Source organism: Balaenoptera physalus (genome assembly GCF_965194825.1).
Source record: "Balaenoptera physalus genome assembly, chromosome: 17".
Lineage (NCBI taxonomy): Eukaryota > Metazoa > Chordata > Mammalia > Artiodactyla > Balaenopteridae > Balaenoptera > Balaenoptera physalus.
The window spans coordinates 77,006,653-77,034,596 of NC_138895.1; the positions used below are offsets into that span (position 1 = coordinate 77,006,653).

Below are 27,944 nucleotides of genomic sequence, written 5' to 3' on the forward strand. Positions count from 1 at the left end.
CCTGGTATTTCTTAAGTTGACTTTGGGAGACTCTGAGAGATATTTTAATTATGTTTTTCTTCCATATGAGAAAAGACTGACATTTGAAAGACTCCAACAAGCTCAAAAATTCATATAATTTTTGGATTTTGCTGTAATTTTGTAGATGCAGAACCCTCCAAATGTTCATTACATTTTTCAAAGAGATGAATCTTAATTTTTCTTCTACTAGGCCTACACATAAGAAATTAAACCACATCTGCCATTTGAAAGAACAATTCTTGCTGAACTAGACAGGCTTGAGAAAACCTCCCTCCTTCAACTGAGTTCCACCCTCCAGCCCCTGTTCTGTGAAGATCCAGCTCAGTGGCCCACAGGGGTCTAAAGGTCACTGAAACCAACATGCTGATTTCCCAAGAGGGAGAGTTGACACTAAAAGAAACCCCATCTCTCCTTCCAGGTTTTAAGGGTGGGAGAGGAGGGGCGGGATGGAAAAAAACAGGCACTTTATTTATTCTATCTTGGTGAATCCACAACAAGGAAAAAAGAAAAAAAAGGATACAGTTATGTTTTGCCATGCAGCAAAACAAACAAAGAAAAATCCGACTTATGTTTAAAATTATACTGAGATTTACTCAAGTAGGTGAACTGAGTATATATATATCCAACTTCCTCCTCTCTTCCTCAAACATTTAAAATTAAACAACAAGTGCATATTTGCCAAAAGATAAGACACCCATCCCTCCCTACTGCCCATCTCCCCAAACATATCCTCAAACGACCCTGAGCCCGGTGCATCCGTATTAGAGCTGGAAGGCAGAGGACCAAAAGGAAGAAGTGTCCACTGTGGACCAAGTTCTCAAAGCTCAAAAAGACAATAGTGACAATACTGCCCTCTAGTGGTTGGTGGCCGACACAGACCGCAAAAACAGAACTCTCCACATCCTTTCAGATACTTCTTTCTTAATGAAAATAACAAGCCAACTGAGAATGAGAGTTTTAATTATTTCTCTGACATTATAGATAGACATTTCACTACTACAAAACATAGATATAGAGCATTTTTCTAAGGTTTTTAAAAAGAATTTATTTATTTTTGGCTGCATTGGGTCTTCCCTGCGGTGCGCAGGCTTCTCTTTGCAGTGCCTTCTCTTGTTGCCGAGCACGGGCTCTAGGCGCTTGGGCTTCAGTAGTTGTGGCATGTGGGCTCAGCAGTTGTGGCTCGCGGGCTCTAAAGCACAGGCTCAGTAGTTGTGGCTCGCGGGCTCTAAAGCACAGGCTCAGTAGTTGTGGCTCGCGGGCTCTAGAGCACAGGCTCAGTAGTTGCGGCTCATGGGCTCTAGAGTGCAGGCTCAGTAGTTGTGGCTCATGGGCTTAGTTGCTCCGCGGCATGTGGGATCTTCCCGGACCAGGGCTCGAACCCGTGTCCCCTGCATTGGCGGGCGGATTCTTAACCACTGTGCCACCAGGGAAGTGCTAGCGCAAATTTTGTTATTTCATTTGTTCACACGTGGATATGGTAACAGGGCTGGAGAGGGGCAGCTGGGAAAGAGCAAAGGCTCCATTTCTAATGCAGAAAAATGCCAATGATGGAAAGAACCGTCTCAGTTCCAGCACTGATGATGGTTTGGGGGCTTTGACAGTGATGACATTTCAGGTTTTGAGGATGAACATTAAAAATGTATGATGAATATTTATGTCTTTATTGATATAGGACCTTGATGGCCCCTGAAATACCGATGTCTACACTAGGAGACAAATAGGCTAAAATCCAACAGGACTTAAATAATGTCCTCCTAATTTTAGCTCTTGGAAGATGGGAGTGGGGTGGGGAGAGGAGCTTGCCTGCCTCTGCCCCAAGCCCCTATCCACCCACACAGAGCCCACAGTGGCCCTGCCAGCCAGGCCAGAGGCTGGATGTGGAAATACCACCCCACAACTGCAGAATAAGCCCACACAGCCACCTAATCAACCAAATTCCTTGTGATTATCAACAGACACCAAGTATTATTAGACATTTCAAAAAAAAATAACAGCACAAAATAGAAGCCTGCAAAGTAAAACAGGAAACCTCCCAGAATAACAAGACAAAGCGGTTTAAATAAGGAATACAGGTCAAGAGACATGGAAGATCAATCTAGTACAACCGCTTAAAAGAAGTTCTAGGGGAGATCGGAGAAAACAGGTGATGGATATGCATGTTACCTTAATCGTGGTGATGGTTTCACACGTGTGTGCATATGTCCAAACTCAACAAATTATATATATTCAATATGTGCAGGTTTTTGTACATCAATTATACCTCAATAAAGCTGTTTAAGAAAAAAGAACAATTGTGCTCTAAAGGACACCAACAAGGAAGTTGACAAGAAAACCCACAAAATGGGAGAATATATCTACAAATCATTTATCTGATCGGATTCTAGCGTTCAAAATAAAGAAATAAGTCTTACAGTTCAGCAGTCAAACAACAAATAACCTAGTTAGAAAATGGGCAAAGATTTTGAATAAAGAAGATTTCTCCAAAGAAGATACACAAATGGCCAATAAGCACATAAAAAAATGCCCAAACTTATTAGTCATTAGGTGAATGCAAATCAGGACCACAATGATATACTACTTCACACTCACTATAGGATGGCTACTATAAAAATAAATAAATAAATGAAAACTGAAAATGACAAGTGTTGGCAAGGATGTGGAGAAATGGGAGCCCTCATAAACTGTTGGTGGGAATGTAAAATGGTGCAGCTGCTTTGGAAAACAGTTTGGCATTTCCTGAAAACAGTGAAACGTACAGCTATCCTATGACCCAGCAATTCCATTCCTAGGTACACTAAATTAACTAAAAACAGATGTTTATGCAAAAACTTGTACATTAATGTTCATAACAGCTTCACTCATAGTAACCAAAAAGTGGATGCAACTCAAATACCCATCAACTAATGAATGAATAAACAAAATGAGGTGTATCCATACGATGGAATATTATTCAGCCCTAAAAAGGATTAAGTACTGACACATCCTACAACATGGATGAACCCTGAACACATTAGACTAAGAAGTCAGAACAGAAGACCATGTACTGTTTGATTCCATCTATATTACATGTTCAGAATGGGAAAATCTATGGAGACAGAAAGTAGATTAGGGGTTGTTAGGGGCTAGGGTAGGAGGTGAACGGGGAATGAATGCTAATGGATATGGGGGTTTCTTTTGAGGTGATGAAAATGTTCTGGAATTAAATAGTGATGATGGATGCACAACCTTGCAAATATACTAAAAACCTGTGAATCGTGTATTTTAAAATCGTGTATGTAAATTTAAAATACGTAAATTATATTTCAATTTTCAAAATACTAAATTGTCCAAATATTTCCATTCAGAAACATTTACATGTTAAATTTGAAGCACATTAGAGAGACTAAATGTAAAGAATAAAATTATTAAAATTAGAACTTATATGGACTATATTTGTATCCAGAAACCATAAAGAATCCATAAAGAAAAAGACTGATAAATTGGAGTATATTCATTTCAGAAGTAAGACTTCTGAACAATACCAGCATCATGACTGAAATAAAAGTAGTACACTCAAGAGAAAAGATTTATAACATATATAACAAGGTATTAATATCTGGAATGCATAAGAGCACATGAAGAAAAATCAGTAGAAAAATGGCCAAAAGATATGAAGTAGTTATTCACATAAGAAAAAATATAAATATTCAATAAACATCTGAAAGGTTATATGGAAGATCAATAATAATAAGTGAGGTGCAAATTTTAAAAATTACTAGAGAACAATGTCTTCTAATCTTTAGAAAACGATTGCTTATAAAAAGCACTAGTGAAGTTGGGGAAAAATGGGTATTCACGTGGACCATAGGTACAGGTGTATATCAATACAACCCTTTTGGAGAACAAATTGGCAATATTTTCCAAAATATGCGTATTTAAACCCAGGAATTCCATTTCTAAGTATCTATCCTAGAAAAATATTTACACATGCACACAGAGTGAAACGTATTAGGATGCTCATTGCAGCCATGCTTATTATAGCAAAATGTAGAAACCACCCAATTGTCCATCTGCAGAACAACAGTTGGATAACTCAGTCTACAATCATTCCATTAGACAGCCTTCCCCATCCTTCCTGGATGTCAGAAGAACAAGGTAATTGTATGGAAGAAATTCATTTTGAAAACAATATTCATAGTATGATCCCACTGATACAAAGCAAAATGTAACAAAACTACCTTCTATACACCAAAGCGTTAATACCACTGCCTCTGGGAAGGAAACTGGGTTACGAAGGGGTGAAGTAGACTGACATTTTTGAATTTGTGTATCTTGTTATCGTTTGACTTTTTACAACAAGAATTGACAACCATAAGACTTATGTAAAATGTTAATTTGAAAAGTCTACCTATTGTTTAAGCAATACCGTTGAAGTCTAATTTTAATTAACAATAAATTATAAGAAGAAAATTCTTACCTTCCAAATTTTCAATTTTTTCAATGTTGTTTAAAGCTAAATTCAAATATTCAAGTTTCTTGAGTTTGCTAACATTTTCTGAAATATACAAAGAATGGAATTAATTAACCTTCAAGATAAAAGACATTTTTATGTAATCTATTATGAAAATGGTAACGAGAATCTAAGGATCATTACGGCTGTCAAAACCATGTTGCTTTTTCAGATCTGTACCTGTACTTCAGACATTGTTGGTTGCTCACGCAGCATCCATTTCTCCCTCTGTCCTTCCTAATGGAACCAACCCATTTCTGCTCATGTCTCTACCCAGCTCCAACTCCAGGGGGGTTAGGCTTAACCAAGCTGGCCCAGCACTTGGCAATCCCATGTCCCTGGCTAGTGACAGCTCAGGAGCCCAGGCTTAAGTCAACCAGCCCGTGGCAGTCTCCTGGCGATTGTGTGATGCAGGAGAGGGCATGCACACCAAGTACTCCCAATCAGATGAGAAGGAATGATCTGTATTTCATGCTTGCGGATTTCCTGTCTCTTTTTCCTGCTGGATGTTAAAAAGGAAGGAAATACTATCTTTACTGGTACTCATAGTCATCTCGCAAACCTGAGGGAACCAGCCGTAGGATGAAGCCCACTGTGACCGGCGGAGCAGAGAGAAGGAATCAACCAACCCTGGAGACTGGGCTATCTCTAGACTTATAGTTGGGTTAGATGCTAGATTTCCTCACTGCTAAGCCATCTTGAGTTCTGTTTTCCTTTAGTGAAGCCAAAATCATCCTGATACAGGATTATTGTTTTTAATAAATACGAAAGCCCATATAGGCAAGGCAAAAGCATAAATAAGTCAAGGAATCGCTGAAGGGTGGGGTCCTTTAAAAACAGTTAATAATACCATAGCTTACATTACTGAGTGCTTATTACACGCCATACAATTTTCTAAGCATTTTGCGTATTATCTCATTTAATCTTCATAACAATCCTATGAAGTTAAAACTATTGTCGTCTCCCTTATGCAAATGAGAATACCAAGATGCAGAGAATAAATCCACTTGTTCAAGGTTAAGTGGTAAAGCCAGGAAATCTGACTCCAGAGCTTGGCACTAAATCATTACACTACACTTTAAAAGAAGAGTCCTTTCTAAGATGACATGAATGTAGAAAACCCTGCTAAGAAATGTGCATTTGGGGCAGGCTCACTTAAATAATGCTTCCTCTGGACCATTTTTCAGGGATATTATGACGGTCAAACATGATGATTTAGAACCGTCACCCTTATCACTACTAATATTTCACCTGAAATTTACAAAATATCATGTATTTGTTTCCATAGAATTCCTGAGAATAACAGTTTACCTCTCCGAGCCTCAGTTTACTCATTTTTTTAAATGAAGATTTTGGAATAAATTACTAAAGTTTCTCTCAGCAATTATATTATTCTAAGTAATACTGATGTTTACAAGAGTTCCTCTAGGCAATATCCGAGCATTTGACAGTCACAGACTTGTAGAGCTCTATGTGCCCAAGATAATAATACAGCGTCTAGTACATATCCTGAACAAAAATACATAAAGCTATTATTGTTAAAATTGCCAGCCCGCAATAAAATACCTTTCCTTCTCTACTTTCGTTTTATGTATAACGCTGTAAATGCGAAAAGAGTCATCTGGTAGAAAAAAAGTTAAGATTTGTTTTGTAAGGATTTCCTAAATTAAATTAATTAAATCGAGAACAATGGGTCAAACTGGTCAGGAAAAAACAAAGCTCTATAAGTAAAAATATGCAGAGCTTCTTGGGCAGCAGGAAGGGAGTCTGCGTTCTCGGCCAAACCAGCCTGGGAGGAGTTCTCACCAACCTCTATAACCAGACCTACAAACTTGTACTGGACCAAACCCATCCCCCAGTTCAAGCCGCTCTGAGGCGTTCAGCTTGGAGCTCATCGGGAAGCTGTTACCAATGCAGATTCCGGGAGCCCACCCCCAGAGGCTCTGAGCCAGTAAGTCTGGGGTGAGGCCCGAGCCCCACTTTCACAGACCCCAGACAGTCCTCAGCAGACACCTGGAGCCCCACTAAGCAAAGCCTGGCTCCACAGCCCACCTGGATCTCCCAGTGAGGAACAGAGTTTCAGGAAAGGCAGGTGTTTTGCAAACTTCTACCTCCATGGCCCAAGAGCGAGTCTGAATCCTAGAGAAACAGTTTTACTTGCTAAAAAAGTGCCTAAATGCCTATGGGTGGAGTAGCACTGAAAAAATCCCATTATTAGGATTTAAAAGCGTGTTTAATTTAAGAATACTTTGGAAGCAAAAATTTAAGCTTTCTCACAGCTCTGAAAAGGACTGAAATACTATGCTACTAATTAGTAATTGTGATGGACCCAGCTGCGGAGATGAAAATTTCGGGCAATCTTTTAGAGCTGCACAATTAGGACAACTCTTTAATGCTCTCGTGCATAAAAGCTAGTGGTTTTCTATAACAGCCTTTTTAATTGAACAATGCGCCAGAGTTTCTAATTTCTGGTAAAGTACAAGATGCCAAAAATAATTATCTGAAGGAATAGAAAGAATTTTAATAAACCTTCAAAAATGATGCAAATTCTAGACTTTTGTATCCCTAGAGCCAATTTTCAATTACCCGCTAAGCTGGAGGCAACTACATCAGCAGAGTTTCTCAGCCTCAGCAATACTGTCATCTGGGGCCAGGTAATTCTTTCTTGTGGGGGTGGGGGAGAGGTCCTGGGACGGTTAGCATGTCTCTGGCCTCTGCACACTAACTGCCAGTAGCTGACCCCTTACACACACACACACACACACAGCAACAACCAGATATGTCTCCAGACATTGCCAAGTGGCCCTGCTGAGAACCACCGCCTGTGACCGTGGAGAGTTAAAGTATAATCTTACGATCTGACCTCTGGGCTCTAGTGTCAGAACCCACAGGGGCTGGCACTCACTCTGCCTCATCACCCCTGACTCCATCCCTTTTCCACCAACTCTGTGTGGTTCTCCCCTCTGTTTCTACCTCCGCGGGGCTGGCCTGGGGCCCCTGGGTAAGTGACGATATTAATAGCAGAGCAGCTATTTTCTCATGAGCGGGCATAAAGCTAAGCACGTCGTTCCATGTAGCTCTAATACCATGTCTGTGTGTTAGATGTTGTTGTTCCCATTTTACAGATGGCAAGACTAAGACACAGAGGGACTAAGTTGACTGACTTAGTTTTTTGCAGAGGCAGGGTTCAAACCTGGGTCCACCTGACATTAGGGCCTGCACCTGCTCTTACCACTAAACTACACTGTAGCTTTTCTGAGGGTTGGGGGTCACTCTTGCTGTTTCCATGTGGCAGGATCCCCTGTTAGAGTGTCTCCACAGGCCTCTCTTCTCTCTGTCCCCTTAACTCATTCTTCCCGGGAGAGGGGGTGGCAATTGGATGGGGAGGACCGACTTACCTGATGGGTGAACTGGGAGAAGGAAATGGGCATGCCCAGTCCCACCCTCTCTCCTGGGTCTGGGATCTCCCCTCCGGCAGAGGGCACACAGTCTCGACCCGCTCCCGCCATAAAGCAGGGGGCCTGCGTGGGTAGGGGAAGCCTGCATTGTCCAGTTCTGCATGTAAGTGGGTGGTGGGTAGGCTTAATTCTGGGGGCATATTAGGAATCCCACTTGGCTGCAAGTCTAAGCCACATTCTCCGAAGAGCTTTTATCAGTTATCATGCTGATTGTTGGATCTCCATCCTCCTGACTCCTGTTTTTACCTCTCATTTCATTCCAAACCGGAGCAGTAAGCAGGGGTGTAATTGTGGAGCCCCTTCGATATCCAATACTGAGCACAATGCCTTGCACATGTACATTCTCAATACGTACGGCAGACCTAGTTATCACAGGCTGGGATCTGACAAGGATTTACTCAGGTCTCCCTTAATCCTTTCAGGTTCACAGAGTGATGTTGTAAAACCACGACAAATGCCCGGATTATATCCCCCTCTCTTTTAAACTGTTTAAAAATCAGGTTTTAAATGACTACATCAACTAATGTGCTCCCAGCCATCAACTGGTCCTCCCAATTCCTTGATGGAGATGCCCAGGGCAAGGAGATGGAACAAGCATGAAAAGGTTCAGGGAAGTGTTCCATACACAGCTACTGAGAGATGGCTGTGTCTATTCCTCCATGTAATTCTTTTTCTTCCTCTAAGAATAACACTGCATTTGCCAACATTCTCCCATTCAAAATGTTAAAGAAACCATAAGAACAAAGTCCTGAAGACTCACCAATTTTTCCAATGAGATTATTTTGAAGATAGAGGATTTTTAAATCCCGGCACCACTTGTCAATATGTTCTAGTCTTTCTATTTCTTGCTGATGCAAGGAGAGTTCCTCCAGGGAAAAAATTATGCAGTCATTGTGCTCGGCATTCCGTCTAATAAGATCTTCCGTGACTGAAAGAAAAAGTTGTTACATATTATATCTCCATCTCCATTAAGTTATTAATGCATTGGTTTTTCCTTGCAGTTAGATGTGAATTCTCCAGGCCCAAGTCATTTTCAAAAGGACAGAGATCAGAGAAGTGCTTCCTCCTGCTGGGAGTTTTTGTGACTCCAGGGTGACTCAGAAGAAAGATGTGGTGATACATTTTGTCTTTCTTACACTGGGATCTACACACATTTCACTGTATGGATGGAGACCAAGTTGACAGGTAATGACCCTGAGAACGTGGAATCTTGAGGTAGTATCATGTCGAACTGGATGAGACCCACTAAGTAATCCAAGACAGAGCAACCTGCTCCGGAGAGGTACGGTCGGGCTGACAGAGGGCAGAAATATGAAAGCATCTCCATTCAACAGCCACAACCATTCAATAAGGAAAGGTTCACTCACTCATTCATTCATTCAACTGGTATTTATTTAACTAGAGTGGAAGAGACAGGAGAGGAACACCCCAGATTTTGCACTGCAATCTTATAAAGCACTTGGTCCGTTTCCAGGAGGAATGAAAGAAGCTGCTAGCAGGAGGAGGGGTTGCGAGAGTCCCCACCCCCCTGACAAGAGTGATGAGTAGCACGGGGCTGGCCTGATGCCACAGGCCAGGACCATAGGATGACGGTAGCACCAAGGTACTGGAGACAACACCTGGGTCCACAGTGAGGGCCAAGAACAGGACACGCACCCTCCTTGTAATGTGTACTAAAATCAAGGAGGTAATGACAGTGGAGAAAACTTATATTTTCCAGTGCTATTAAAAATTTTTAATCCGTGTGAACCCTCACATTTTAGGTGGAATGTGGAAATATCACATGTCCATCCTACAAGATCATAAAGATTCATTTATTGCCTTTACAAGGTGCCAAGCACTGTCTAAATGCTATGCATGTATTAACATGTGAGTATGTACAATGATTATTTATCTTTTTCAGATGAGGAATTGAGGCACAGATAGTTTACATAACTTGCCCAAGGTCTCGCTAGTAAGTGCTAGAGCGAGGTTTTAAGTGTAGGAATCCGGTACCTGACCGCGTGCTCTGAACCACTATGCTCCACTGCCCCAAAAGCGAGCAAATAAGAGCCTCTCAAAATTTCTCAAGCTTCCTAAATGCGCAAGCTTCTCTAGCGGAGACAAAGCTCTTCACAGCACCTTCAGCTGCCCCGCTTCTGTGCCACATCCTTAAGTGAAGTTTGCCTTTTTTGAACAATGTGAAAACATGTACGAACTCCATCATTTGTGTGCAGTTAGCTGAACCCTCTGCTACTTCCGGTGGTAGGAGATGGGGCTGCTTGCGGTGACAGCTCTTTGGAAGAAAGACAAGGGAAACGCAGAGGTTAAGAGATTAAAATACCACACATGGGGAATGTTCCTGCCGCTCTAAGCTTTTTTGGCTCCACTAACAGCAAAGATGGCTGTAAACTAGGTCCTGGGGAGGGGGCAGGCCAAAGAGGTGTTAGAAGGCTAATAGGGCAGTCCCACCAGCCCTGGCTCGCTGGGATCGCTACTGCCTGCTGCACTCTGCCGTCTCTGGATGTTGCTGCTATTAGGCAAGCTGGCTTGAACAGACTGCTCTATTCAAGGAAACGAAAAACAATAAACTTTCTGAACACCAAACTTGCAAGAGAAGCGAATTAAAACTACTCTCCAGAACTCCCACCACCAAAGTTGGTTCTAACAGCTTAAATCAACTGACAATGAATAAATGGGTACAGCCAAGTTGAGGATACATCAAAGCTGCTGTGTAGAGTCAATACCATTATCTGCCTCTGAAGTTTATCTACAAGAAATCTCTTAGCAAGGATGCAACACGGCTTAAGGGGTTGGGATGGCACAACCAATGTTATTTCAGCTAACTTAATGAAATGTGGAAGTGATGCACCGCTGTGATGAAGACAGACCCTCAATGACTAACAGTCTGTATGTGACTTAAATGACACAAATCCATGGAGCAGGGATTGGACTTTGGAGGCCTCGCTGCCATTAGAGGTGGGGTCGATGGGCCAGGAGGACGTGCCCTTCCAGAGCCCATGCCCTCTCCTCCAGACCGTGGCGCAGGTGGAGAACAATGGAAGTCTCTGCCGAAGGGGCCCCAAGCCTGCCTCCAAGTCCTACGTTGGATGCTTCTCCAGGCCCATTCCTGAAGGCAGGCTGCACCGTCCGGCACACATTCCTACACCCAGGGGGTCCAAGGAGCGGCTGTTCTCTGGGGATGTGGGGGGCTTGGATGTGTAGGCTGCAGTGTCTACCCTCATACGTGGGCATGAGGGACCAGGATAGAGCCAGGGATGGGAAGAGGAGGGAGGTACGGACAAAGGAGCTGGCTTTCCACAAGCCACCACGTGCTGGCACAGAACCCAAGGAGTCTGAGAAACTTATATTGAATGTAGCCTTCTGGGTTGTTATGAAGGTGTACTTGTCAAGGAAGGAAGATGCATTTTATTCAGCAGTTTGACGTATAACTTGATACATGGGCCTCCACTCATATTCTTGCCCCCAATCCCCAGCTGCCCCAGCTGAAGGCTTAGTTGGGTACCCAGCTTGAAGACACAGCCTAACTTGAACCCCACAGAGCTGTCAACCTCACAGGTACAGTGAAGTCGAATGCAGGCAGGGGAATTCTGATGGTATCTTGTGAAGCATCTGCACAGGCCACGTGGGGCCTCCTGGCTCTCGGGGACACAAAAGGTATCACAGGTTCCTCCAGGTCTACAGACTTGAAAACTTTTCTGCTTTACCTAACCCTGAAGACTTGCTGGTCCCTCCAACTGTTGACTAAGTTCTCAATGGTGCCAAATGTCCTTCCTATGTTCTCTGGCTACACCTTTCTTAAAATTTAAGAAATTCTTTTCATTATGCTATGATGTGCATGAATTTGATCAGTTGCGTGCAATTGTCAAATCCTCCCTTTCAGAGGCATGTAGACATTAGGAAGGAATTACGTTGATCCGTATCTCCTAATCATGAGAATTAAGATGATAAAAATCACTATTAGTGGAAAGGGGTGGGGAAAGGTGGGGGAGTTGGCATAAATAACAAATTTACACACACACGCACACACGTGGGAGAGGAGGGGCTCAGATTCACTCAGCACAACAGGGAAGTCTGCCCAACAGCAACAGTTACACACAATGAGGATAGATCAAAAGAAAATCAAGAGGAGAATCACAGAGGAAGGTAGAACTGTGAAGGTCTGGAATTTCCCAGCAGCCCCTTTCTGAACTCTTCTATGTTAAGCAAACTGCTGTGTGGCACACTGATTTCATAGTTACACATTGTGTAACTCAGGAAACTGCTGTTACACAATACTGCCTCACCTGTGATGGCAAACATCAGTGCAAAAGCCAGGGTCCCCATGAAGAAATGTGTCAGAATACCTACATGGTGTATGGAGGTTATAGTGTTTCAGACTTTGAAATGGGAAAACATTTTGTGGTTTTATGTACTGTGCAATTTAGACCAAACATTCTTTAACTCCAAGGAGCACTGTTCGCCTTTAGAAAGTCCTACTCTAAATAATACAGCACTGCATTTACAAGAAATCACTCTAGGGACTTAAAAAGGCTTTGGAAGCAGTAATATGTCATCATAAGACTATTTCAAGACAGATGGTATTACAGTGCCTATCACATGGTATAGAAGAACATGCCAAGTTACTTACTATATGAAATATACTTTCACTTCCTTATTTTGGAAAAATTCAAACAGCAAAATACAGGATTCTGATGGACTCTGAGAAGTGTCTCACCTACAGAAGGTCATAACCAATGTCTGAATGAGTGGTTGATGAAGGATACTAACAATATAACCACAGATTCATACTTATCTCCCTAAAAGAATTGTGCTGTGGATTCCAAAGTTTTAAGCAAAACTCATGAGCTACCCTAGGCTTCTTTTCAATTCCTTTATATGACTGGGTTCTCAATAACTTGAGGGAGTTTCAATAAAATGACTTTTCAGGGTAGGGGGGGCAAAGGGCAAGAGGAGAAGTTTTCTGGAGTACTAGAGGTTGTCATGTTGTGTTTACTATGAAAGAGATTTCATTCTATTGAACGAGGTTCTAGAAACTCCCAAAGCCAACAATTTAGTGTTCATCCTTCAGGTTTTATATCATGTTTTGTAAACAACCCTCTCTTTCTTGCTGGATTAGAATAAAATTAGTAATATATGTTTCAGGCAGATTCTGCAGAATTTGTAAACATCTTGAAAGACCTAGTGGATACATACATGAAACAGAGATTTAACATAAATGAAGGGGTTACAAATAGGTGAAGATTTCATCTTGCAGCATCTAAACTTTTTTTCTTTTATTGTTTTCCATGGGCATTTTTAGAAACAGGATTACTCATTTGCCCTGCCTTTTCTTACTGACTCATGGTTATCATGAGCGTTGGTGGCCATACTCTACACCCTGATCCCATGACACTGTTAGAGGCACTCACGCAGTGTGCTGTTACAAACACGGACAGGGTGTACGGGGCAAGGACGGAAGAATACAGAAAGTACAGTGAGTACACAGGAGGGAGTGATCCACGCTACTGAGTGACAAGAAGGTCAAGCGAAGCATCATGGAGAAGAAGTCCAGGCTGGATCGTGAAATGTGAGTAGATATTTGCCAGATAAACAAATGAGGAAAGGACGCCACAGGCTATGGTAGATGCTACAGTGCCCAGTTCCCCCCTTCAGGCCTGAAGGATTACTTCCTGCTGCTGGGAGTTCTGCCAGAAGGCAGCCCTCACCTGCCCACCGTGAAGTCACCTCAGCTGAAGAAACATCTCAACCAAGGTCATGCCCCTTCCCAGGAAAGTCCATATCCAGTGATCGATTGGTGTGGGGCTAAAAGGGCCCAACCCTCGCACCCCAACTTGGGAAAACCAGAGGTCCGTTCCAAGTTCAGAGCTCCTTCCGATTTCCAGGTTGGTTGGCTAAGGCCTTTGTTAAGATGCATCCCAGCCCTACTCCCCTCTCTGCCCGATCTTGCTTTCTTCCCTACCCACTCCAATGACACTCCCTAAAAAACCTCCAGCACACCAGCCTCCATCTAAAAGTCTGCCTCCTGGGGAACCCAACCTGGAAGGGTGGATACCGGAAGTGGCACACAAAAGCAGACGCTAGCTAACATGGAACGTTGAATATTTGTTCCCCGTTGATAGTAACCTCACATGGTGGAGGGCATGAGCTAGATCTCTGGGGCCTCTTTCATAAGGGCAATAATCCCAATATGAGGGTTCTGTGCTCATGACCTAATCATCTCCCAAAGGCCCCGCCTCCTAATATCATCATCTCGAGTGTTAAGATCTCACCATATGAATTTTGGTGGGAAACAAACATTCAATCTATAGTAAATGGGATATTAATGGAAGGGAACACACTGGTAAGTGTGACACATCAGGCATTAGGGAAATATGGGGGAAACTGTAACTTTAAGGGCAGCTGTATTGGGCGGCTGCCATTAAACACAATTGACAAGGTGAGGCTGAGAGTGACAACTTAACATTAAAAGCTAAGTGTGAAAACCACAGTACTACACTGATAGCATATAAAGAGGTTTTCTCCCTGAAAGCAGAGGGCAGAGAACCAGGACAAGGAGTAAATCATTAGAGTGGCAGAGCCTTCAGGTTCCAGACACGATGGAGTCACAGGCACAGGATTTACCCTCCAGCCTAAGATAACTAAAAATCAAGACAAAATATAAGAAAGTAATGCTTTTTTAAAAAAAATTTGTCATCGGGAACTCAAAAGGAGAAAGTATTTTGAACAGAATATGACATGAAAAAAACCAGCGTATCAAAATCTGTGGGGTGCAGCTAAAACATAACTTGGAAGAAATTTATAGCACTAAATGCCTATAGCAAGAAAGAAGAAAGGTCCCAAATATCAGCTTCTTTTTTGAGAAACTAAAGAAACAAAACAAAAGAAATTAAACCCAAAGTAAGCATAAGAAAGTAAATAATAAAGGTTATAGCAGAAATCAATGAAATGGAAAACAGAAAAACAACAGAGAAAAATCAATAAAAATACTTTAAGAAAATAAAATTGGTGAATTTCTTGCCAGACTCATCAGTAAAATGAAGAAGACACAAATACCTGATTATAAGCAAACAAACAAACAAAAACACTTGCAGCACGCTAGGAAGAGAAGGGAACTGACCCAACTTGATAAAGGGCATCTACAAGAGACCTACAGCTATCATCTTACTTAATGCACAAAGACTGAATGCTTTTCCCGAGATCAGGGAAAAGGCAAGGATAGCTGTTCTCACCATTTCAACATTGTACTAAAGGTTCTAGCCAGATTCTAGCAATAAGGCAAGAAAGAGAAATAAAAGGCATCCAGATAGGAAAGGAAAAAGTAGAATTATCTCTCTTTGCAGACAGCATGATTGTCTATGGAGAATATCCAACAAAATCTACATCAAAAGCTGGTAGAACTCATAGCAGAGTTTAGCAAGTTTGCAGGATATAAGATCTATAATGGAAAAGTCAATTATATTTCTACATACCAATATCATGTACAATGGTGTCTTATTAAAAAACTGAGTTAAATGGATGATAGAATAACGTAAAACTTTAAATTAGGGAAACAAAAACATAAGAGGAAAATCTATGTGAACTTGGGTTAGGTAAAGATTTCTTGGATGGCACGAAAAGCAAAATCTATAAAAGAACAAGTTGGTAAGCTGGACTCCAAAATTTTAAACTTCTGCTCTTTGAAAAACACTGTTAAGAGAATGAAAATATAAGCCATAGATGGAGAGAAAATATTTGCAAATCATACATTCTATAAAGGACTTATATGTAGAATATATATAGAACTCTTAAAACAATCATAAGAAAACAAATCATACATAAGCTTGAGTGGACAAAGGTTTTCATTTTTCTTTGGTAGTATCTAGGAGTAAAATAGCTGGGTCATAGGATAAGAATAAAATTTTCATTAATTTTGTTTACTACTGTTTGTCTATTTTGTTTCCTATTGTCTTACCTTATGTTTTCTACTACATTGATTTTAGCTCTTGTACTATTCCAGGTTTCTATTTGTTTTTGGTTTAATTTGTAATCTTTTTCTAGTATCTTAAGGTGGAACCTCAGGTTATTTATTGCCTATGCCCTAATTTCCAGAACCTGGGAATATGTTACCTTGCCTGGCAAAAGGGCAAAGGGACTTTGCAAATGTGATTAAGAGTAAGGACCTTAAGATGGGGAAAGTACCCTAGATTCTCCAGGTAGACCCAATCTAATCATACACAGCCTTAAAATCAGAGAGACTTTCCTGGCCACGTCAGAGATTGAGATGGAAGAAGAAGAAAAAGAGATGCATAGAATGAGAAGGATTCAACCCACCATTGCTGGCTCTAAAGATGAAGAAAGGGAGCCACAAGCCAAGGAACATGGGTGGCCTCTAGAATCTAGAAATGGCCTTAAGCTGAGAACCAACAATGAAATGAGGATCTCAGTCCTATTACTGTAAGGAACCAAATTCTGCCAACAACTCAAAAGCAAGAAAATGCTCCTCCCCTAGAGCCTCCAGAAAGGAACACAGTCTCACTGACACCCTGATTTCAGGTAGGGTGAAAATCTACAAGAGCATCTACAAGAGTCTGATATAGGGACTCTATATCAGACTTATGACCTGCAGAACTGTAGCTGCTAAATTTGTAGTAATTTGTTATGGCAGCTGTAGGAAACTAACACACTGCTTTAAAGTCTTTGTGTGCTAATTTCAGCACCTCTATCATCTTGGGATCTGTTTTTATTAACTGCTTCTGTTCTTGATCATGGCCACATGTTTCTGCTCCTTGTGTCTAGCAATTTTTAATTGTAGGCTGGTCGTTGTATTCTTCTATTGAAGCACTGTAGCTCGTCGTTGTATTCTTCTATTGAAGCACTGTAGCTGGTGGTTGTATTCTTCTATTGAAGCACTGTAGAAAGTCTAGATTATATCACTGTCCTTTAAAAGGAGTGGAACTTTATTCTGGCAGGCAGTTAAAGTACTGACAGAACCTTTTTTCCCTGTTAGGCTTGACTGTATTTTTTTTAGAGTGGATCTATTTTAGTTTTGAACTTAGCCCTAGAGCATGGCCATTACTCCAGGGCCCAGTACTTACTGCTAAGGTATGGTTTTCTTGGGGGTCTCAAATGAATACTTAAAGGGCTCAGCAAGGTCTTTTAACTCCGGATGGGCCAGGACTCCTGTATCTTCCAGGACTGCCTGACCTCTGGCATCTCCATTCAACATTCTGCCCCACAGTAGGTGATCTCTTTCAGGTCTCTCCAAGTCTTTGCTACACATGCTCAGCCAGCCCTTGCCTAAACCCTATAGTAAACGTCCTCATGAAGTCTTCTTCCCTCCTCCATTCCATACTGTACCTCCTTCTCTGTATCCTACCCCATAAATTACAGCAACTTCAGCAGCTCAGAAGGCTAATTTCTGCCTTAGCTCTGCAAGACCACTACTTTGCTTGAATTCTATCTTTACTGCAAGTAGGAAAGTGCCTCTACAAAGAAAGCTGGGGTGGCAGTGGGGTATGACTTTTGCATTTCCCTTCTCTCAAGGAGCATGGTTATGTCCTACTTGTTTTTCCTGCCCAATTTCATAGTTGTCTACAGTGGAAGGTTAAGTCCAATACCAGTTACTCTATTATAGCTGTAGGAAGAAGCCCTAAAATGTATCATTTTTATGACTTAGCACTTTAACCAAGTTTTTCCAATGACCTGTCTCAAGAGAGTTTCTATGGTACTTATTTCAGACAGTTATTAGGAGGATTAAGTGCCCTATGCATGTAAAGCATTCAGCAGGGGGGTGGTACGCTCTCAAAGAAGGACTGGTTAAGAAGAATTATGCACATGTTTAAATTGTTAAATTTTCAAGTGCACTGTCTGAGCAATTTCACTATGACCACTCATATAAACTTATATGAATATAACAGTCAAAGTATTTTAATTTTCTTAAGGTACAGAATATTTGTCTAAGCATTCCTCTTTCAGTTACATCAATGAATAATTACAGAAAGGAAATAGCTGTTCCAGCCTTAAAGCTATTGTCAAATAAAGTCATTAAGTTAAAAACAAAGTTAAACAAATTAGTACAGTCTTTAGTAACCAGTTCAGTTTGAAAATTAAATTAGGCCCTCCATAAAAAAATAAAACAAATTAAACACTATTTATCCATAATTAAGTGTTTTGCTTATTTCTTAAACTTTGTCTATGTGCTTGGTATGTAAATATATGCAATTTCTTTAAAGGATGTTTTTCTTGGAAGCCCATCTTTCATCAAAAAGCTTTTCCTTATGTAGCTAAAATGTTTGTGAAAAGCATTTAGCGATTGTTCATAGGTGTGTGATGAACAATCCACGTGGTATCCAGCAACGTATCTCACCTCAATTTCAAAGAGCTTGAAATTAATGGTGAACAACACATGAATTAAGACTTAGAAGTATGAAACAAAAGATTTAAAGGATTTGTTATAAGCAGTTGATGAAGTCTACAATATAATGGCAATGAATAAGAAGGATGATTCTAATGGGAGTTTCCTAGTCAAGGTGACCTGAGAAGAGTTAATATAAAACTGATTTTTTCCACTATGTGCCTTTAAGAAAATGAAGACATTATGCAAGGCCACTGAGCTGGAGCCCCAAATTTAATTCTAACCTATCACATAACAAGTGCAAGGTTTGGGACCAGATGCTTAAACTTTCTGCATAACGGATTCCATCTGTATGGTTTTACACATGGCATGGATTAGAGACCACTGAGCGCCCTTTCGGGGATAACATCCTATGGCCCTGTGGGTACTTGACTTCCCCCAGCAAATGCATACACAGATCACATCTCCATGAGACTAATCACCCTAATTTGATAGTTACAGTAATACAAAATGAATTCTATATTAAATTTTTGTTTTAAAAAAGAAGCTCATTGTTCTGTAAATCATAATCTACACCAGATTAAATGTGCAGAGAAGAACTAATTCTTTCATTTTCCCCTAGCCACTGCCCCTGGGCTTGACACTGCTCTCCCTGTGCAGATTCTAACACTAAAAGTAGTCTCTTTGACTTTCAGCATGAGAACTTGCACCATGACCTCTCTTCTCCTCACCAGACCTTCCCTTACATTCAAGAGACAGTGTAGCAACATATTAAAGAAAGCCAGCCCTTTCAGGTTCACATCCCAGATACATCACTTACTGTGTGACAACTGGCAAGTTGCCTAACCACTCTGTGCTTCAGATTCCTCATCTGCAAAATGGAGGTGACAGTAGTGTCTATTTCATAAGATTTTTGTGAGGACTCCAGGAGTTAACACAGAGAAACCACTTAGAACATTGCCTAGAAGGCAGCAAGTACACGACGTACTTGCTGCCATTATTACCATCTTCTCTCAGAAGCCCAAGTTTTTTCTCCTGATGTAGACAGTTCAGAACTGTGGAAAGAGCAGTAAAAAGAATCTTGTCTCTTAGTTTTGACTCTATAGTGACTGATATTTTTAAGTAAGTGTTTGCCTTCTTCCTCAAAGGGAGAAGCTCCAGGAGGGCTGGCCCACCTGTTTGTTCACCACTGTATCCTCAACGCCTGACACAGGGTAGGAACTCCAATACAATTCTGATAAGTTAATGATTTAACAAATGAAGGTGGACAGGATTCAGAGACAGAGGGCAAAGGATAATCCACAGAAAAGTAAAAAATGTTGATGAGCAAAAAGAAAAAGAAAAATCTGGGACCACAGTATGGGGATAAGGGGAGGAAAAGTGTGAAAGGAAATAACTGGTTTCCGAACGAAGTGTTAACATATAAAATCACCAGCCCCCTTCCACCACCAGGCTGTCAGCTCTTCCAGGGCAGAAACCCCATCATCCAACACGGTCTCTTGATTTAAAAGTATTCACTATGACACTTTTACAGTAAGTGATAAATTCGGTGGAACTGTATAAAATTGCCACGTGTAAAGGTCAAAGACGGTGTCGATATTGGAAAGGTTCAACCTGGTATAATTGGTTCAATCTAACATAAATAACTGTTAATCCTGCCAACTCAGTCTCTTGGTACATTTATAATCACATTTACAACACCGGCTGTCTGTAAACAGTACTATTACTGCCTACGTTTTGGAGGTGAGGAAGTCTCGCAGCTGATAGGTGCCGGAGTCGGTTCCCTCAACCACTAGGCTACACTGCCTTCCCAAAGAGTCCGAGGGCTGTGGTTCAGAGACAGCGACTAGCCCACGCTGCAGGCAAGGAGATGCGCGGGCTCGAACCCGGCGTGTCTGACGCCAAAACCCTAGACCTTCCACTAGCCAGCCTTTCCGTCAAATCCAATGCTTTTCTCCCCCCACCCGCCCCCCCGACGCCCACCCCATTTTACAGAACGGGAACCTGAGTCTCGCCGGGGCCAAGCTGCCCCGCCAGTCAGCGGGGGACATGGCACTGCCGGGTCTGCAGAGGGCGAAGGGCTGGGCCGGGCTGGGGTCCGCTGGCGGGAAGGGGCCCCGAGGGTCCCAAGAGGCCCGGGACGACGCCCAGAACGGGGACAAATGAGGGCGGAAGGTGGGAGAGGGCGCTTACTCCGTCCCATGGCGCCTCTCGGGTTCGCGGGCCCGGGAACCTCGACCAGGACCCCCAAGGACTCCCTGGACGCCTCCTAGTCTCGCCTCGGCGCGTCCGCACCTGGGAGCCATGGCAACGGGAACTCTACGGCGGCCGCGCGGGGCCAGGCGGGGCCGCGTTTCCCGACTCAGGAGGAGCAAGGAGGCGAGAATGGGCAGAGGAGGGGCTCCCCGCGAGGAGACAGGGGCGACCAGCAACCCAGACCTAGTGCTCCTCCACGTCCCCACCTTCCACCTTCGCAGACTGCTTTCCTTTCCCCAGATCAACTGGCCAGACTAAACAAAGAACCAAGGGACGCTCTGTTTCCTGAGGGGAGCTGCTTCCTAGGCGTGCCTCTTAGCCCGCCCTTTACTTTTTTTTTTCTCTTTGTATTTTATTTAACGCCCTACGGAGCCAGGAAATCTGGAATCGGCCCACACTCCATTTCCCAGAGGTGTGACCTTAAACTTCCTTAACCTTAGTTTCCACCTGTTAGATGAGTGCTAATAATAACCTCCAAGGATCATTGTGAAGCTTTAATGAGATAATTTGAGTGAACGAAAGACACTTTTTTAAAACAGCAGACTCAGTATTTAGGGGATGGAGCAGGCTACCCAGGAAAGGTGCCCCATTCTTTTGGACATTGGGCACTTCTTCATCTTGGGATCTTTTCACTAAAATCTAGGATAAGAGCTCCTTCTGGGAGTAGGGTCTTGACAGATTGTTTGACACTCTGGTGGAATAGAGAAGAGATGTGGGTGCTAAAACAGGGAAACCAGGAATATTTACTTCGTAATTTGTCATGGGCCAGGCTGGGCTGGTTATGCTGTGTCCTTCCTCAACTCAACATCACAGACACCGTTTCTTAGAACCAGAGGACCCATGGGCCACAGAGGACAGGTGTACAGTGTGCTATGATCGTTACAGCCCACTGACGGGAAGGGAAACTGGGAAATAAATCACAATGTGACAGCTCCGGGTAAAGTCAAGTTCATTTCATTCAAACTGAATGTGGTAGTTTAAAGAGCCATGGTGTGTGTCTGCTTATGCAAATCATTATTCAAAATAGACTTATTTCTTTGGCTCTTGGAAATGTAACAAGATGAGTGGGGCTTCCTGAGAAAACTGCTGCAACATATTCTATATATAAGTAGAAATAAATTTTAAAGAGGGTTTTTAAAAATTCCAGGAACAGCAAAATAGGCCTCCTTCTTCTTTTGTGCTGGATAGATTCCAGGGACATTGACCTAGAAAGCTATTGGGTTCTTATTATTTTTACTATTATTATATAATTCAGTATTTTTATGATGTGTAACTAATACTGTGGTTACAATTCCATTGTACTTTGCATTAATTTTCCTTCAGAAGAATTTCCTCATTGCAACTCTATAACAAGTAAACCAAGCTCCCAAGCTTACCAGCACTTCTACAGTTTCAAGTTCTTCCTTCCCTCCTTCTTTCATCCAGAACTTCCAGTGGTGGATGGAAAGATTTTAAACCTGCCTGGATACAAATAATTTTACATTCCTTCCATTGAAAGGCAGTGTCAATGCCCCTTACCTTGAATCTGGGCATGCTTCTTACCACTTGGACCAATAGGGTACAAAGAAAGAGATGCTCTGTGATTTGCAGAGTTAGTTCATAAAAATCCGCTTTGCTAAACACTGACTTTTGGAGTCCTGAGCTGCCTTATAAGAAGTCTGTCTACCTTAAAGCCACCATGCTGGAGAAGCCAAGTGTAGGTGGCCCCTCCAGCCAAGCCCCAGCCTTTCAGCTCTTCCGGTCCACATGGCAGATATTGAGTGATGCTGTCTCGGACCCTGTAAACCAGCCCATCCATCTGTGAATGTCAGTGTGTCAATGCCACATAGTACAGGAGAATCACCCAGCTGATCCCTGCCGGAATTCCTGACCCACAAAATCATGAGATAAGTTTGGGAGTAGTTTAATACAGCAGGAGAGAACTGAAACGGTGGACTTGACTGCTATGGGAAGTGGACAAGTCTTTTCCCTCGTAGTCTATTGGTTGAAGTGGCTGGAAGCACACCAGGATTCAAAGGGTGGACAAGTCCCTTCCACTGCATGTTTATGGGATGGTTTCATGGTGTTCAATTAAATACAGTTTGTTAGTTGCATTTACTTAATTAAAATGTGTTTGATTGATCTGTGCAGGATTTTGTAGAAGGAGATGCCTCATTTAGGTAGGAATCTGGACTCAGTTGTTTCTAAGCATCGTGTGAGCAGTCTCAGTCCTCTGTTCAAATCCTAAAACATGAGACACATAAAAGAGGCTCTTCTCTGGTTTGAAGCAGATGTCAGTGTCCCTGAGCACTAATCTGATATGAACTGAGACAGTTCAATCGGTTATTTGTCTGTGTAGACCTAGGAAAAGAACAGTGTTTGATTCTGTTTGCTTTTAGAGGCCCAGCTCATGGGAAATTCCTAGAAGTAGGGTTTGAAAAACACTGAGCTAAAATCTCCCCCTGAATCCTCCAAGGCTACTGAGACCCACCTTCCATGTGCCCAGGTCAACCCACCAGCCCCACTTGGTGTTCTCCAGTGTCCTTCCTCAGTCTAAAATTTCATACCTGTGGATTCTCTTCCTGCTTAACTAGACCAATAATTCTCATCTGCAAAGGGAAACAGTATAAACTACTGGTGTGTGTATTGAAACCCATTAATTAAACTTAAGCCCTTTACTGCCAGAGCAAATGAATATACATCTGTTTGGGTAACCCTTCTATTACATCCCTACGACATCCATGGGAAAGTGTTCAGACCCAGTTAGTCATTTTCGTGAAGAACACAGTCTTGCCAGTGACGGGTCACAATTGCTCTCAGAGTCTAAAATATAGAATAAAATATTTCCTTCATTTCCCATGAGGTCAGCCCCTCTCAGATGGGCACCGGCATGCCCTCTCCCTTTCTGGTTTCCTGAACTGTTTCCTTATTTGCCTCTCAGCCCACCCTTCCCCACTGCCTCCCAGCTCCATCCTGCCATGTCTCTTGGACATCTGTTGTTTCTGGACCTTCCCCAGCTTCAGTGGGAAGAGACTAAGTCTTCCAGATTCTTCTGAGTAAAGCATCTCTAACACAGAGTAGAATCTTGCTCACGCTGACTGTCTCTCATAACCTTATGTTTGAAGTGGACATTTGTTTTGTCCCAGTATTTACTCCTCTGGGTCTTGTTGGAGGGCGATTCCAGGTACGAGTTTCCTGATATAGAAGCCAAAGTTACCCCTACTACCCTTTTGGTTCTATTGCCAGGGTCCGTTTTAATTACTAGCAACAAAGAACCCTAACTGATACAACTTTGATGCCTTATGATGCTAAAAGATACCCTTCCCGTTAGTTGGGACAATGAGTAGAAATCAAAAGGTAAAAACGACAGAGAGTTCAATCCTGCCTCTGTTACCATCCAAAAAGTCCAACCCATCAACACACATGTCCACAGAAGGAAGATGCATTGATCTTAGAAGGCTGGTGATCAAGCTTTTCCCTTGATTAGTTTATTTATTTGCTTCAAGCTCAGGAGTTCTGTCATTTTCTAGTACTTCCTGGAAGACATGTGCTAGCAGGTGGTGGAGGCCTAAAAAAATTGCATAAAAGAGGAAACTAAAAAATCGTATCCACTCATTTAGTTTTCTCTGAGAATTGGGTAAACAACAGCTTTGTTCAGTTTTGGTGTTATAACACCTGGGTCCAGCTCATAGAAAACCTGAGATCCACAAGACTATTATTTGAGAACCACTGAGCTCTACAGGGATATGAAAAAAATGAAATCCACAGAAATTAAAGCTGTATCTCCAGAAACATTAATCCTGCCTTAATATCATGTACAAGGATAAACTTGAAATGAGGCCCCTGGGGAAATTGCAAGTAACTGCCAATTTTGCTAATGATAATAAGTTTATTTTAATTGCTAATATATTCCTAATTACTCTAGTTCTAAACTGTTTACTTCACTGTCAGTCATCTTCTTTGGTTTATGTTCTTTGTGAAAAGACTTTGTCATATCGATCAACCCTTTCCAAGTTGGGTGGCAGCTGCCGAAAATGATCTCACCTTCCTTGTCACACAGCTCTGCTGGGCACCATTTGTCCAAAGGCAGAGAGTGGCCTTACCCACAAAATCTTCTAGAATTCATAGCTTCCCATTTCAGCTTAGAGAAAAGTAATGTTTTCAAGGTTTTGCTTACATGAACAGAGGACTGACGCTGTCTTTTCCAAACTCTGATTTTAATGTAATCTTTTACTTGCCCTGTCTCCTCTTACCAACCTGAATGTGTTGTGTGTTCGTGTGTGTGCACGCATGTGCACGTGAATGTGTACCCAAATAATTGTTTCAAGAGCATGATGTAGTTGGTGTAAAGATTCCTCATCTGGGTGGGCATTAGAGGGTCCCATTAACTTATTTACTCATTTTTTGTTGTTGTTGTTAACAAACATGTATTGAGCCCCTAGGGCTGGGCATAGAGTGATGACCGAGACTGAAAGGTTTTGACCATCCAGGAACTTATATACACATAGGGGGAGATAGACAATAAACAAGTAAACTAATAAAGGCTACATAAGACAATTGCAGGTGATGATACAGGTTATGAAAGAAAAATGGGAGATGGAATAAATTCAGAGGAAGGCTACCTGGGTAGTCAAATAGGTCACATTTGGGATGAGCCCTGATCATGAGAAGGAGCCAGTTACGTGAAGAACTAAGGGAAGATTTTTCCCAGGGAGAGAGAAGAGTAAAAGCTCTCAGATGGAGGAAAACCTGCCCTGCTAAAGGAATGGAGAAAGGTGGCTAATATGATGGGGCAGATGATCAAAGAACAAATGTTAAGGGGTAGGTGGGAGGCTAATAATCAGTAAGACCTTGTAAGGAGACAGAGTGTTATTCCAAACATGATGGACACAGACGCATACAGAGGGAAGACCATGTGAAGACACAGGGAAGAGACAGCCGTTTACAAGCCTGGATCAGATCCTTCCCTCATGGCCATCAGAAGGAACCAAACCTACTGACACCTTGATTTTGGACTTCTAGCTTCCAGACAGTGAGAAGATACATTTCTGTCATTTAAGTCACCCAGTTTGTGGCACTTTGTTATAGCGGTCCCAGCAAACTAATGTAGGAATCAAGGAGGACCCCTGAATTTTTTATTAGGAAAACTGAAAAAATGGCATTTCCGTGAACTAACACGGTGAAGAAGTGGAGGGGCAGATTTGGAGGAGGTAGGAATTAAGAGGTCTGTTTTACACACGTTAGACTTGAGATGTGTTTTAGACATCCAGGTGGAAATTGTGAGAGGGCAATTGGGTATGCGCACGTGGAGCAGAGGTCCAGGCTAGAGATAGAATTGGAGAGGTCATGGTTTGCAGAGGTGTTTACACTCATGTGCATGGATGAGACCACTCTTGGAGTGAATTTTGACAGAGAAGAGGTCCAAAGACAAAGCCAAGAATACTCTAAAATTTGAAAGTTGGCCTATGTGGAAGAATTCGCAAATGAGACACAAAACCAGTGAGGTAAGAGGTGAAGCCAAGTAAGAAAAGTGCTTCAAGAAGGCGGAAGTGACCATGTGAAATGCTGCTATAGGTCAAGTCAAATGAGACCCAAGAATGGACCATTGGATTTAGCAACATTGAAGGTCATTGTAGCTTTGACAGGGGCTGCTGTGATGAATGGGCAGAGTGAAATCCTGATTGGGGTGAGTTCAAGAAGGACTTGGAGGAGATGAACTGGAGATAAATAAGTACAGAAGACAGATCCACCAAGGAATTTTCTACTATTAGGAGGAGAGAAATGGAGGAAGAGAGTAGTTGTAAAGGGTGTGGAATCAAAAGAAGGTTTAATTAAGACAGGAGTTATGACAGTATAACAGAGGCTGCTGCTGCAGAAGAGAGAACGATTCCTGGAGCAATTTCTATGAATACATAAGAGGGGGTGGGTTTCAGTGCATGAGCAGTGATATGGCCTTAAATAGCAACAAGGACCTTCCATCCATAGAACAGGAAGGAAGAGAGTAGGAACAGATGCTGGTAGGTGGATAGATATGGTTAGCTGTGTCTTCATACTTGTTTCTATTTTCTCAGCAAAATAGGAAGCAACGACATCAGCTAAGAATGAGACTCAGAGAGGATTTCTTGAAAGTTTGAGAAAAAAAGGACAAGGTATGAAATAGTCACCTGGGGAATAGGATAGTCAGTACACAGGGTGGGATAGGATGATTGCCAGACACCAGCAAACACGCTTCGAGGGTTGTGATCATAAATTTAAAGAAAGGCCTGGTTGTGTGGTTTTTCTTGAGCCATGTTCAGTTTGTGGGCACTCATGCATAACAGATGTCTCACTGGGTGCAACCAGCGCTGTAGTTTTACCAGGAAAACACAATAAACAGAGGGAGGTGCAAAGGAATGACTTTAATGATAGCTCATGGAATCTCAAGTGGAGAAGAACAAAAATGAAGACACGGCAGAGGATGAGAGACAGTGAAACACTGTCAGTATCAATATAATTTGATCCTGATAGCACCGCAAAAATTGCTGGAGGCGGAAAGATAGTGAGCTGGAAAGATGTTGATAGTTAAGGGTGGAATGTTCAAATTTGAGACTATGAGAGAGGTAATGACAAGGTCCAGGGTTTGACTGTGGAGGGTGTGACTGATTTAAGGTGAAAGATGAGACTGTGAGCACAGAGGCAGTAAAGAAAATGAGTGGTAAGACAAGAAGCACATGACAGATGCTCGACATCATTGGCTACCACGGAATGCAAATCCACTTCATGCCCACTAGGGCATGGCTATAATCAGAAAGACAGATATCACCAAGTGTCAGCGAGGCTGTGGAGAAACCAGAACCCTCACATGTTGCTGGTGGGGACAGAAAATGACGAAGCTACTTTGGAAACGATTTGTAGTTTCTTAAAATGTTAAACAGAAATTTACCATATCCCCTAGCAATTTCATTCCTGGGTAACTACCGAGGAGAAATCAAAACACGTCTCCCCACAAAGACTTGTATGTGAATTTCATGCAACCTTATTCATAATAGTTAGAGTGGAAATAACCCAAATGTCCATCAGTTGGTGAATAATAAACAAATTGCAGTATATCCATATAATAGAATATTATTCTCAAAGATGTCATTTTTGCTGATGAGAAACCTGAACTTCAGAGAGGTTAGGTGATTTGTCGGAAGACACACAGCGCTGAAAGAGAACATAAGTGCTCTGCCTTCTCCCATTGTTCGTTCATTCTGCCTCCCCTTTGCAAAGTCACTTCTCAGGATCAACTCTCTTCTAGGGTTTTTATGCTGACTCTGAAACAGAAGTAATAGATAAGAATTCCATTCCCTCAGTAGTATGAACTAATCAAATCAGAGAAGTTCTAAAGCTAAATTAGAATAAGGCTGGCATAAAGAGGCATCTT

The 27,944-nt window shown here is 42.1% G+C and overlaps 2 protein-coding genes across 4 annotated transcripts in view; both read right to left on the reverse strand.

Annotated features, from left to right (window-relative positions):
* Window positions 1-27,944, reverse strand: part of DNAAF11 (dynein axonemal assembly factor 11) — an 82,387-nt gene that overhangs the window by 50,701 nt on the left and 3,742 nt on the right. Inside the window, exons 1-3 of one of the 3 annotated variants that reach the window (XM_082433842.1) lie at window positions 20,498-20,629; window positions 8,729-8,896; window positions 4,478-4,555 (exon numbers count right to left, since the gene is read on the reverse strand). In XM_082433842.1, the coding sequence (XP_082289968.1) occupies window positions 4,478-4,555; window positions 8,729-8,896; window positions 20,498-20,507 (256 nt within the window). In that variant the 5' untranslated portion in view covers window positions 20,508-20,629. Of the gene's footprint in view, window positions 1-4,477; window positions 4,556-8,728; window positions 8,897-20,497; window positions 20,630-27,944 lie in introns of those variants that run through there. The other 2 variants (XM_082433841.1, XM_082433845.1) reach the window with 2 other exon arrangements.
* TMEM71 (transmembrane protein 71) overlaps window positions 20,710-27,944 on the reverse strand; it is a 46,777-nt gene continuing 39,542 nt past the window's right edge. The window contains exon 10 of the mRNA XM_082433861.1: window positions 20,710-27,834. The gene's annotated coding sequence lies outside the window, so the exon portion shown is untranslated. The remainder of the gene's footprint in view (window positions 27,835-27,944) is intronic.